General features: G+C 24.5%; 1 protein-coding gene across 3 annotated transcripts in view; it reads left to right on the plus strand.

Annotated features, from left to right (window-relative positions):
* The first annotated feature begins 219 nt into the window (after nt 1-219).
* The window catches only part of LOC136074994 (uncharacterized), a 62274-nt gene continuing 47182 nt past the window's right edge, over nt 220-15311 (plus strand). For 2 of the 3 annotated variants that reach the window (XM_065787176.1, XM_065787177.1), the window contains exons 1-3: nt 234-368; nt 4711-4969; nt 8190-8214. In XM_065787176.1, coding sequence (XP_065643248.1) covers nt 4723-4969; nt 8190-8214 — 272 coding nt within the window. In that variant the 5' untranslated portion in view covers nt 234-368; nt 4711-4722. Of the gene's footprint in view, nt 369-4710; nt 4970-8189; nt 8215-15311 lie in introns of all 3 variants that reach the window. The other variant, XM_065787175.1, reaches the window with a different exon arrangement.

A 15311-nucleotide genomic window follows, 5' to 3' on the forward strand; every position in this document is an offset into this window, starting at 1 on the left:
GCTGTTTTTTCCATTGAATACCATTTTTCTTATTCCATTTTACCATAGACTATGTCGGTTTTTTCATTTGAAACTTGGCTTAAAAGAAGCGTTTTTCAATGCTCTATTACCCAAGGGCCATAACTGAAAATTTATAAAAATGTGACTCTGCCGTTTTTTCCATTGTGGTCTTCAGTTAGAAACCTAGTTATATAATATATCACCGCTAAAAATATAACTGGATAGCGGGTTCTATTGTTTATTCTGAAAAAAGTTGAAGCCAACATTAACCTCCCAAGATGGCGGCGATTTTTGTTGTATTCGTGTTATAATGTATAGCGGTGAAACTGATATACATTTTATATGGCTTGATCAAAATACGAATAAAAGTAATAAAATAAGACTAATAAATTTCTAAAACATATTAGAAAACAAATAAATTTATAAACATTAGAGAAAAAAAATTATCTTTTTGAATAATTTAGTTTATTATTAAATAGCATTAGTAACATTTTAGTTACAATTTTAGTACAATTTTAGTACAAACATTAGTACAATTTTAGTTTAGTTTTATGTATAGCTTATGTACCTTTTAGTTCTTTACCCAATGTTGTATGCTAGAAGGTTAATAACACAACAGCATGGTATTACCATTACCATTATTACAATTACCACTTACCATTGGTAAGTGGTAATTGTGTTTACCTACAATTTATATTCTCTATTTTTTGTAGCAAGATATAATTTTGTACAAATGCTGCATTAACTATTAACTGAGTGTTGTGAGTATAAAAAAACTCAGGGGTTCCTTCTAGATTTATATTTTACTTGAATGCCATTATTGCATAAATTATTTGATTAAAATTTTCAATAAGTGTCACTTATAGTAGTAAAAAAAAACCCAGATCTGAATTATAGTTATTTATAACATCTTTTAAAACAAATAAAAAGTAAATATTCGTTTCTTATAATGGGAAAGATGATCACTCAATACAATTGAAGATACAGATGTATGTAAAAATACATTTGTTTGAAAAAAATGTGTTTATTAAATTGTTGATAGTCAAATAGTCAAAAATTACCTCCTCTTTGAAATCCTTAAACCTCCTTTACTCAAGATATATATACTGTTTACCTGCTTTTAAATATTGTAGTTATATATTACTGTTTTCTAACTTTTTTATATTACAGAACTGTATATAGCAGTTAAATAATTTTATAAATAATGTTAAGTTTATTTGCATAATAGATTGATTAAATGACATATTAAATTCAAGAAAACTATTTGCTAAAGAATATAAGTCAGCATTACCTGCATATCATAGCTCTTTGGTTTCTATTTCTTGGCATGGCATATAATTATATCGTTAGTCTTAAAAATATTACTGGTATGCAAATAATCTTGCTGAGCCAAAGAACTGGTTTGACTGGATATTTGGCAGCAATTAAATCTGTTCAAGGTGTATTTTTCGACGGGGTTGATAATTCGCAGCAATTTATCTGAATACAAAAAAGCTTTAATCTCATATATTGCTGGATATGTAGCTAAAATGACATCGAAAAAAAAAAAATCTATTAAATGTCAGAATGCACAAGCACTCTTTTTTCATTTCAAAATTCAAAAACAGAGGAGGTTTGATTAAACCAACTTAACATGTTATTATCACATGCAAATAACCTAAAAGGTGTTTCCAAAGATCGCTTGCTTTAATAAATGACCACTTAATAAATGAAAGGAATTCAAAGTGCAATGGCAAGTACTATTTTAAGATCAATTAATTTCTCTAATTTATTCGCTGAACTAGCTCCTCATGTTTAAATCTACTGAAGCTATAAGTGATAACTTTACTTTTACTTTAGTGATTAACTTATGTGATGAATTTACTATAACTTATGGATAACTTTGCAATAACTTTGCAATAACTTATGATTAACTCAAGTGATAACTTTAATTTACTTTCATTGGTATAACTCATTTCAGAAAAACTATGCAAAAATATGCATTTATCATATATATATATATATATATATATATATATATATATATATATATATATATATATATATATATATATATATATATATATATATATATATATATATATATATATATATATATATATATATATATATATATATATATATATATATATATATATATATATATATGTATGTATATATATATATATATATATATATATATATATATATATATATATATATATATATATATATATATATAAATGCATTTTGTTTTGTAATTTTAGTAAAGTACAATAAAATAAGAATAAGGTACAAATAATTATATATAAAAATTCCAGAAGAAACCCCTGAGTTGTGTGTAGAGCTCAGCTAAGTGTTCATGCAGCATTTTTAAATTTATGATATCTATTTGAAAAACTAATTTCATATTAGTTTTTTTTAAAAAGATATAGAGCTGCCTACCATGCAGTTGTGTTATTAAACTTCTAGCACTCAGCATTGGGTGCTAGAAGGTTAATAACACAACTGCATGGTAGCAGTTATGTTATTAACTATTAGTTAAAAACTAAAAGGTGCATAAATAGTATTAAAAACAATATTAAGCAATGAATTTATAGTTAAACTAAAATTAAAAGAAAATGAATAAATGAAAAATAAATTATAAATGATTAAAAATATTTCAGTTTCTTTAAACCTAGAATAATTATTTAAAAGTTGTTTGGAAATTCTTAATTTGCATAACTATTAGGTTCTTATTTTTACTATTAGGTTATACATAGTGTTTTCAGATGTCCAGTTTATAGTATTATGCCTATATTAAACCTAGAACTAGTAGTTACATATAACTACTAGATATAATACTAGTTTCTTATTTGTTCTTTAACAATGTTAAATGAACTAACTCTTCATTAATTTAACTGAAAAACTTTGTCTTATTTAATTTTTCATTATTATTATTATTATTTTTTTTTAAAAAAAAAGATGTTACTTACTGTTAAATAAAATATTGTATAAATTTTAAAAATTTACGTGTGTAGACTTGATAATTGAAATTGCTTGTAAACTTGATAATATTTATATTTATTTAAAAGATATAAATACCCATAAGAAAAGTTTCTTAATTTGTAATCAGCCGAATCTGTTGTCATTATTGGAGGCCAAAACTGGCTTCAAAAAATTTTCTCTATACAGTTATAATTTGAGATCAGTGATTTTATGTCAGCAGAAAATAATTCAGAAAAAATTATGTTAAATTTGTTGATTAAAAATAGGTCTGACATTTTTTATGTCAGCAGATAATAATTCAGACAAAACTATTAAAATATGTTGATAGAAAGTATGTGGGACATGTTTTATGTTGGCAGAAAATATGTCTCAGACATATTTGACAGATAACCTTGCTTTTAAGTACAATGCCTAATTTTGGTTTCCATGGCACTGATCTCTATAATAACAACACTATAATAACACTATATAATAATGGTTGTTATAGAGATCAGTCTATTTACTGGTTTATTGCATTTTTATGTGATACTTTATAAATTTTGGTCATATCTGAATATTGTTTGTATGAATATCCATTTTGGGAAAACACATTAACAAAAAAATCAACTTTATTCTGAATATTTTGTTCTTATTTACGATGTCACAATATATATATCTATATATATATATATATATATATTGTATATATATATATATATATATATATATATATATATATATATATATATATATATATATATATATATATAAACATATATACTTATATATATATATATATATATAAATAAATATATATGTATATATATATGTATATATATATGTTTATATATATATATATATATATTTTTATATATATATATATACATATATATATATATATATAAATATATATATATATACATATATACATAAATCTATATATATATATATATATATATATATATATATATATATATATATATATATATATATATATATATATATATATATATATATATATATATATATATATATATATATATATAGATATATGTATATATGTTTATATATATATATATTTATATATATATACATATATATATATATATATATATATATATATATATATATATATATATATATATATATATATATATATATATATAAACATATATATATACATATATGCACATAAATAAAATTAATTGACAAATAATATATATATATTTGTCAATTAATTTTATATATAATTATATATATATATATATATATATATATATATATATATATATATATATATATATATATATATATATATATATTATATATATATATATATATATATATATATATATATATATATATATATATATATATATATATATATATATATATATATATATATATAATCATATATATATACATAAATGCACATAAATAAAATTAATTGACAAATAATATTATTAAAAGTGCCTGTAAACAGGCACTTTTAATAATATTATTTGTCAATTAATTTTATTTATGTGCATTTTTGTTCAACTTTATATTTATAAATTTATCATTGATGATTATGAATTTAATGGTATTTTTTTAATAATTATGCATATTTGAATTTTTTTCTATTTTAGGCTATTGTTATATCACTATTGAATTTATTATATGTTTATATTTAAAAACCATTATCGAATTCAACTATGTAAATCAATAATTTAAATAAACGCAATGTTTAAATATTCAATATATTGCGTAGAATTTTTTATTTAGCATTTTGATGGAATGGATAATGAAAAATTCAGAAGTATCTTGCTGAAAATTGCAAATAATTTGTTGGATAAAGATGTTGAACAAATTAAGCTTTATTATTCAGAAAAAATTGGCAATGGTGTTCTTGAAAAGATTACAACTACTACTAAATTAATAACAGTTTTAGAACAACATATGCTTATAGGGATTGATAACTATGATGCTTTTTGTGAGTTACTTAAAAAAATTGGAAGACATGACATAGTTAATTTTTTTTCTGGTAAGTATAGTAGTTGTATTATATTTTTAAAGTAGTATTATATATTATTAATTAACAACTTTTATATGTTATCAACATCTATCACTTGAAATATTGCTTATAATGATATATTATAACTGTTTATACACAACTAGCCATAGTTATTCAAATGGTCATACTTTTCAATACAAGAGTTTTGATGATTGATTGAGTTGATGATTAGTTTATACTACATTAAAAATGACACACATTTATTATAAGTTTTCTTGGTAATATTTTTATCAGATACAAATATAATAAAAACTCTTTAAATTAAAATATTTATCACGGCCTTTTTTAAAAATACTGCTTCCAACATCACCATGTCCTCTGTTTTGAAAAAGTTTTAGTACAAAAGAATTTGCATAATTCAAGTCCTCTAAATATGAATTTTCTAGTTAAATTTAAAATAAGAAACTAAAAATTTGAGTTTATATAAAAAATATTATCATTTATATATATTTATTTATATAAGAGCACTTAGAAGTGATTCTGAAGTATTTTCGTATAATCTATATTATCAAAACAAAAGATATTAAAAAGTTAGATTAGGCGATTGATTAGTTGTTTAAGCATTGTGGAAAAAACTTGAAAAAAAAAAAAAAAAAGCAAAACTAACAAAATAGGAAATTAAATTAAATTTAAGTAAAAAAGAAATAGAAAAAAAAAGATAATTGAAATATTTTTTAATTTATTTCTTTAGGGTGGTTGTCAATTTCAATAACGAAATTGATTCGCAAAGAAAAAAAAAAAAAAAAAAACGGCACCTTTCAAAACTCAACATTAAAACGAATGATTTTCCTATAATTAATTTTTTTTTTTTTTTAAAGAGCAAAGCAAAAATATAAATTGCTATCTGTTTGTAAAATATGTTTGTATAACTTTATGTAAATACTATATATTGTTCCTAATGTGGTAGTGGTGTAGTGGTAGATCTCTCGCCTCATAAGCGAAAAGTTCCAAGTTCGATCCCCACCATGTCCCTGTTAGTACCGCGCTAACTTGTTTTTCCCCGCTGTGGCCTTGTTTGTCGAGGTTCATATTTCGGAGTTATAGAGTTGAGAGAGGGTTGTAACCACAAAAGTAGCCTCCACGATGATAGTGGCCTCTTGGCCTTGGGGAGGTGGATAATTTAAAAAAGTCTTTGTAATGCATGCATATACTTTTATTTATAATTATTTTTATTACATAATTTCGTTTAATTGTTTCTTAGTATATGCATGTTTAGCTTGTATATGCATGTAGCAAGTATATGCATGTTTAGCTTATTTGGATAAGGCGTTTACTTTATATGCTAAATGTCTGTTGTTCAAATCCCACCATTATTCATTTTTAAATGTTTTTCTTTAAATACTGCTGGTCGTATTTTTTTTTGTAAAAATTCATCTTTTGTTTTTTTTACATGAAAAAGCTTGTTTTTGAATGATAGATATATCTTCATATTCAGATTTCTTATACCATTTAAGCCTCTTAGAGTATTCTAGTAAGGGGCACACGCATGTATACCTTGTTTTTATGCTTTAATTAGGCCATGCCTATTGAATACATTGAAGCTTGAAGAAATTGATACAGATTTAGTTTTTCACATAGCTTTATATTTTCATATTACTTTTCTATACTTGCCCCTCCATTTTGGTCAACTATATTTATGGTGAAATATACATAAACAATTATTAATAATAAATATTAATAATTGTTATGCTATTATTATTAACAATTATTATTAATTGCTTATGTATACTTCACCAATAACATAGAAGACCAAATGGGAGGGGCAGGTAAAATAACAAAAAAAAATGTTTAGGAAGTAGCTGAATTTAGACATTTCGTAAATCAAGTAAACAGGTTATCTAAATAAGTTAATGGTGCATATATTAATAAGTAAATAAGTATTATCATAAAATAATTGTTATACATAGAAGTATATACATGCATTACATAGACGTGTTTATATAGGGACAAAATTATCCTATAACATTAAAACTATACAAATATATTTTACAAATTGATAGCAATTTATTTTTTTGCTCTCTTTAAAAAAAACAAATAAAGTATAGGAAAATTATTCTTTTTAATGTTGACTTGAAGCTGGTTTTTTTTGCTTTGCCTTATCCAATTTCATTACTAAAGATAACAACCACCATAAAGAAACAAAAACAAAAATGGTACACAAATTATTTTTTATTTTTTAATTTTTTTTTTCTTTACTTTATTTTAATTTCCTATTTTGTTAGTTTTAACTCTTTTTGTTTTTGAAACATAGTTTTTTCTGCAATGCCTAATATAATAAAACTATATGAAAAAGGCTGTTACCAAGTTGACTGAAGTAAAATTCTCATGCATAAAACTGAATGCGCCTCCTGGGAATGCTTGTAACTCATTATTTTTACTTTATAATTAAGATATAGTCCACTTGTATCTCCTAGTCATCTGACTTATAAGTTACTTTGATCTTTTTTTGTAAAAAATCTATTACAGACTGTCAGCATCAAAAATTTTCAACAAAATTTCTTCTTCAATATTTCTTTAGCCATAACCCTTTCAATCATCCATGGTGCAAAAAGTACATAAATGAACTCCTTCAAAACTGTCAGTTGCATCACCAACATACCCATACTTAACTGGGTGCTTAACTGGTGTTAAGACCAACCCTGGCTATTTTAATATACTAACCACTTGCCAACGATTTGTTTCTGCCTGGTAACTCACCCAAGACTAACAACAATCGATGAGACAACCCATGTTAACCATCACATTAACAAGTGCATGCTTTTTAAATCTTGACATTACCTAATTTTGGAGCAGACTTACAACTGGGTGCCCTTCTAAGTGTTAACCTGTTCACAGTTCAGGAACGTTATTAAGCATTTTTATTGTGACACTATCACTAGGTAGAATTGTCATTACCAATTGTTTATTATCATTATTTTTACAATTTTTTTTGCAGAATTAGTTTAGAAAACAATATTTAATTTATGATTTTCTAAACTAAAGTTTAAAAAAGAAACTTTCATAAATAAAATTTTTTTTAAAAATAAATGTTTTTGCATTTAGTCAATATTTTTTTCTTTTTTCATAATTAGTTTTCTTGTCAACACACATCAAATTTATAATATAGATTATGTATATGTTATTTACTAACAGAAAACAATATATATTTTTAAATAAAATTTAATAAGTAAAATTATTTTTTTGTTTTTAGATGATTCAAATGTAAAAGCAAGTGGGTAAGAGTTGTTTTATGTTTGTCATACTAATATATGTTTTTTGTGTGTTAATTATTATCTATTTAACACATTCAAATACATTTTTTATTAACATTATCATTAATTTTTTAATATTAACACATTCAAAATAAACTTTTTACTGTTATCATCATCATCATCATCATCATCATCATCATCATCATCATCATCATCATCATCAGTATGTGGTTCTGTGTTCGCTATTGTAACGCTGTCATCGGCACACAGGATTTTAGAATTTACCCGTATCGCTTGCGATTTTTTATTTTTTTATTTTTTTATTTTTATCAGAAAAATATAAATTTTTAAGATATGTTAGTTACGAAAAAAATTTTTGAGAAAAAAACCTTACAGGTAAGACCCATAACGAAAAAGGCATTGCTTTACCGAAAAATCTAAAAAAGAGGATTCAGGCATGGGGATCATCAAAAAATGATTCGGATATGTCTTTTTTTGTCATTCCCTTTAAATCAAGCTATAAACGAAAAAAATCCACTTACCTAAACTTTGAGGTTTTTCATATCATCATGGCGATTTTAAGTTTCTGAGTTCAAGTAAACTTTCTATAATATATTAATGTGAAATCTCCTACTTTGATTTTGAAAAAAAACGTTACATAAAATTTTTTTAAAAACTTTTTTAAACTCATTTTTCTTGATGGATGTAATATATATCATGTCGAATGTCCAAAAAACATTTACTTCGCTTTTGACATTATTTTTTTTGCGGGGAATTAGGGTTTTAAACAGTAGTTGTTGCAATACCAAAACTATCCAGGTTGCATTACCGAACTCACTTATTTTTTGATAATGGACGAATAGAAAAGGTTCGTTATTTCTAATTTATTGTTTAGGTTTAATTCCTTTTTTTCCCTTTAATCAAACTCCTTTTATAAAATCTAAGCTCCATCGTAAAAAAGCAGGAATGCTCCGCGGAATGGGTTTTTTTGGGTAAAAGAAATTGACTAATGGAAAAATGAAAACAGAAGAAATTAAAATATTTTTTTACATTTTACAATTGTTTATACTTTTTTTTCAAAAAATAAATCTCAAATAAATAAAAACAGTTTATTACACTAGTATCTATACCAAACCAATACGTTTTTTGAAAATCCTTCCGTGGGCGTTTTTCCAAAATAAACAAATTTAGCAATTTTAAGTTTATAATAAATGTAAATAAGTTTACAATGATCATTTCGTATTCTTACATACATACATGCATCTTAATACTAGTTTTAAATAAGAAAAATAAAGTTTAAGGCATTTTACTTTCTTACTTTTATGATTTGAGTTTGATTTCAATCAAGAGCGCGTTGAGGGTGAGAATCAAGGTAGTAGGCCCCATCCCCCAGGTCACCCCACGCACACCTCTTGGGGATAAGCTATATATTTTTCAAAGGCGAGTATTAAGATATTTATTTATAACATTAATATAATATAGTGCAGAACTTACTAACTAGACTAATGTGTAAAGGTAATTGGTTTATCTTAACTATAACAAAGTCTTAATTTCAATTAGCTTTTTAATTATTTTTTAGCTCTCAGACCCTCCCTTGCTGCAAGGGCTGAGACAGCGTGTTTTTTGTTGGAGAGATAATTTCCATACATGGAACTCCAAACATTTATTTGTTTATACTTACGTCAATTAAAGATGCTTTGCAAAAAATTGCGATGATTAAATTACTATGTAATAAAATTGCGATGGTCAAATTACTAAAAGACATTGCATATTAAAATGGAAAACTAACATACTCAATTCATGTGAAAAAAAGTTCAACAATAAGAGATTTATTTTTCGAAAAGGAAAATACCAAGAAATGAATATCATGTTTTATAAAGTGAATTGGGATGAAATATTTGATAAAATAAATACAAACCATTGTTATGAATACTTTTTAAAAATTTATGAAAAAGCTTGCAAACAATATATTCCTCACCACTTCAAACCCACTAGTTCTATCCAAAATCCATGCATCAACATAAAAATCAAGAATCTAATTAGAAAAAAACGTTATCTATGGTGCAGAGTGCGTGCTACAAACTTCAAAAATACAAACCTAAATAATGAACACAAACTAGTTAATAAAATGATTAAAAAACAAATTAAAAAATCTACTCTTGATCATGAAATAAACTTAGTTAAAGTGTAAAACATAACCCAAAACTCTTCTATGCATATGCACAAAAAAATCAAACACATACAAAACTACTAGCACTTAAAACTAGTGACAATAAAATAATAACTGATAAAAAAGTCATTGCTAATCTACTAAATTGTAGTTTCCAATCAGTATTTGTCAAAGAAAATCAAGATCTACCACATTTCATCAATAAAACAATGCAATTATTTGAATGTGACTGGAACCAAGAACTAAAAGAAGATATTGTACATAATTATTTATTAGAACTTAATGAAAACAAGTCACTTAGTTGTGATAACATCAGTCCCTATGTGCTAAAGCATTGTGCAGAAGGATTATCCAAACCTTTGTCATTAATACTCAAGAAATCGATTCATTCAGGAGAGATGCCAGAATTATAGAAATCTGCAAACATTGCATCACTTTTTGAAAAAGGAGGCAAGGAAGATCCGCTCAACTACAGACCTATCTCTTTAATATCGATACAATTTAAGATAATAGAGAAAATAATTAGAAAAAAGCTGATAATTTATATAACAGAAAACAATCGGTTAAAGCCTCAACAACATGGATTTGTACAAAATAAAGGATGCCTAACAAACCTTTTAGAAACTTTCGATATTATTACAACTGAAATTGAAGATGATTATCCAGTTGATATATTATTCCTAGATTTTGCAAAGGCGTTCGATAAGGTGCCCCACCATCGACTTATATATAAAATTTCTAACTATGTAATAAAAGGCAATATTTTAAATTGGATTGATTTTTTTTTAAAAAACAGAAAAACAAAGAGTGGTAATGAGTGAAGCTGTATCAGATTGGTAAGAGATTTATAGCGGTGTGGCACAGGGTTCTGTATTGGGTCCTCTTCTCTTTCTTTTACATATCAATGATCTTCCCCAATGTATCTCTTCAATTACAAAACTATACGCTGATGATACTAAAATCATATCTGTTATAAAAGAACACAATGATCTAATTAATATGCAAAATGATATTGATTTGTTAACTGAATGGTCAAATGTATGGTTATTGGATTTTAACATAAGCAAATGCAGTGTTATGCACATTGGAAGAAAAAATATTAACTATAATTACACTATGAAACACGACAATCAAAGTTTTATTTTAAAAATGACAACAAAATAATTAGACTTAGGTGTAATAGTTTCATCCAATATGAAATGGAATCATTAGGTTCAAGCAGCTACAAGTAAAGCACAGAGAATCTAATGTTTAATATGAAAAAGCTTTACTTATCTTAACACTGAATTGGTAAGGCAATTATGCACATCTCTGGTTAAACCACACCTGGAATTCGCAGTTCCAGTGTGGAGTCCAGGTAATAAAAACGATATCAATGACCTAGAAAAATTCAAAGACAAGCAACAAAGGTAGCACCTGAACTAAAACAACTAAGTTATACTGAAAAATTGGCAAAGTTGTGTCTCACAACTCTGGAAACAAGACGTACAAGAGATGATCTTATTGAGTTTTTCAAAATAACAACTGGTATTGATAAGATATTGTTGTATAAAGAGCTTTATAAAGCTTCTTCCCAAAGTCTAAGAGGTCATTCAATGAAATTTAAAAGAGAATTTCCAAAAACAACCATTAGACACAATTTTTTTACGAACAAAGTGATACCTCATTGGAATGCTTTACCTGAAAAAGTGGTTTCTGCAATGACAGTAAATTCTTTTAAAGGTAGAATAGATAAACATTTGTTAACGGCTGTTAAAGTATAAATTTAAATTTTATGCTCTACGACAATAGTCGTTACAGCACCTTTTATTACTATTAGAGCCTGATAAAGAAAATGCCTCTAACACCCCTCCCCTGACCTCAAATGTAAAGGTAACAAATTACCATAATATTTTTTTTCTATTGTTAACTAAAAACATATTCATCAATCAATTTTAAATTATATGCAATAATCTCTTAGCGTTTAAAAATTATGTCCATAAAAAGTTTGAATCCCCCTCAATTTGAGAGGGTTACAATATTTATCTCGCTATAATTTTTGAACGCTAAAAGATTATTTCATGAAATTTCAAATTAATTGTTAAATTTAAAATTAGTTTAGAATAGTATAAAAAATATTTTGCAAACTAATTGCCCTCACATATGGGGTAGGGGGACTAAAGTTATTTGGGTATAATATTTATTTTTATTTTAGTATTTGCAAAGCATCGTTATTTAATGTAAGTATAACCATAAAAATGTTTGGAGTTTACTCCATGTCTAAAAGTTATCTCAAACATTAAAAAAAAGGCAAGATCAGCCTCTGCCTTTGTTTGTGAATGATAAATCCCGCCCCGAATTAAAATCAAGAAACTGAAAAATATTATCTTTTTAAAAAATAATCATTTTCAGGATTTGCATTTTATTTTTATTTGAAAATTCAGAAACAGAATTTCTATAATGACTAATAGAATAACATATTACTAATTTTAGTATTATCTAAATCATTAATAATAATAAAGCTCGATTTGCAACTTAGGCAAGTAAGATTTCCATTGTAAAATAATTATTCGACGCTGGCTATCAGCCCTCTTTAAAAGGTTTTGCAAGAATGGAGATAACGCTTAAGGATCAAAGGTGCTTACGGATCAAGGGTGCAAGTGCTTCCCTATCTCTCTTTAATATTTGTTGAATATAAGGAAATCGGCAAAATGCAAAGTACATACTATTGAAATGCGAACTTTTGTGCAAACCAAAATCTCATATTTTAAGGACCATGATTATATTATTAATTTAAATTAATATGAATATATTAGTAATGTATGTTATTAAGTGTAAATGCATTTACTGACTATTAAAGAGAGCATCCAGGTAAATGTAAATACATCGACTGAGGGTTTTGGTTGGAGCAGCGTAATCATGTTTATTGTTTGAAAACGGCTAAAAAAGCTGTTGCAACATGAAATATCTATATAATAATGGTCCGCAATTCAATTTCGCATTTTACCTTGTATTTATATTGAAGCACTTTTGTAGTTAATGCATCAATTAAAAAAAATTATATTTTACATTCATTTTCACCAACTTAAAGAAAATATGTTGTTCCTAATATGAGGAGCCCAAATTTAATTTCTCTAAATGTTTCAGTATTTATTTGTTTGATTATTTTATTATTTTTTACATGTTTCAGTATTTTTTATTTTTTTTCCAACAGTATATTGTAAGCTATATTTCTATGATGTAACGATGTCGAAATATTTTATCAGAAATTTAAATATCAAGTTTTATTTCAATTATAAAAACGAAATTGAATAATTTATAAGTTTTATTAATAATAATATATTTCAAAAATTAAAATAAATTGAATACAACATTTTCTGCAAACATCAAGAACGTTAACGTAACCATTTCTGCCACTAATCCTATCGGCTAAGTCAGTTTAGCTTTTTCAATCTTCTACATTGGTTTCGATATTGATAATATATATAAAACATAAAAAATTAATGTATATATATATATATATATATATATATATATATATATATATATATATATTTATATATATATATATATATATATATATATATTTATATATATTAACACCCAACTCACACTTGCTGAACATCCAAGTGGTACATCAATGATTATAGTCGGATCTGTTTTTAAATCCTTAGTACTTATAGATGAATTTGATTTGCCAATATCTTTAAAAGATTTCTAGAAAAAAAAAAAAAAAAAAAAATATATATATATATATATATATATATATATATATATATATATATATATATATATATATATATATATATAATAAACATTTATTTTTCAAATTTAAAGAACACACATTTTACAATTTATTATTTAATATCTAAAACTATTTTATTGAATTGCTTTAATAAATTTGACTTTGATTTAAAATTCTCACATTGATTTTCTGAATAAATTGATACTGAAAATCTACATCTAAAAGATAAAAAAAAAAGATAAAAACGTTATTCTTATTACATTAAAACTAAATATTTCAATTCTTTTACATTTTTTTTTAATTTTGAAAGTATTGCTGTGCAGCCCTCGGACTTAGGGTCGGCATTTGGCAATGCAAACCTAACTGCCGAACTTAGCGTTTGAGGTTGCTAAATATTTCTGAACATTTAAGGTTTCTACTTTTTATGATGGAACTAGTCAATAAATGTTTTTGCTGACCTGATGATGACCTAAAACATATCAAGGTCTGCAATTTTTTGCCAACTTCAGTTTTTTAAATTTTCAAGGGTTAGGTGTTTTATAATAATAAAAAATAACTTATTTCTATACCTTGTTGCTATAAACATTAAATAAAATATATATATTGATTGAATACCAGTCTTACAGTCTTACCAGTTCCACAAGTTGATTCTGGTGAGCTACAGAAACGCTTTTTATCTCCTAAAAAAAATTAATAGTTGTGTAGTAATAACTAATAATGGTAAATTAGTTGAAAGAAAAATAAAATAAAAATATAAAAGTTTGTATTGCCTTTCAGAAATGTAAGTACAGAGAGCTAATTCAGCCTAAATCGAGAATACGCAAAAATATTATTAAAAATAGTTATGATATTAATAAAAGTTATTTAAAAAAATCTTTTATTTATATAATTATACAAATTAGTAATATTTAATTATATAAATAAGTAATATTTAATTATATAAACAAGTAATATTTAATTATTTAAGTAATTATTTACTAGAATAAAAAATTGAAAAACAAAAGCTTTTAGATTACCTTTATTCTTGACACATTACTAGCTTTAGAAAAAATAAATACAATAGATTCTGGCACTAGAATTTTATATACATAGTCACTATCATAAAAAGATCATTACTTAAAAAACAAAAATAATACTGGAAAGTTGAATGTTATCCAAATAGATGATTTTAAGATGAAATAATTAAAAATAAATATATGATTAATATTACAGATTATGATTACCTTC

This window comes from Hydra vulgaris, chromosome 01 (assembly GCF_038396675.1).
Source record: "Hydra vulgaris chromosome 01, alternate assembly HydraT2T_AEP".
NCBI classification, from domain to species: Eukaryota; Metazoa; Cnidaria; class Hydrozoa; order Anthoathecata; family Hydridae; genus Hydra; species Hydra vulgaris.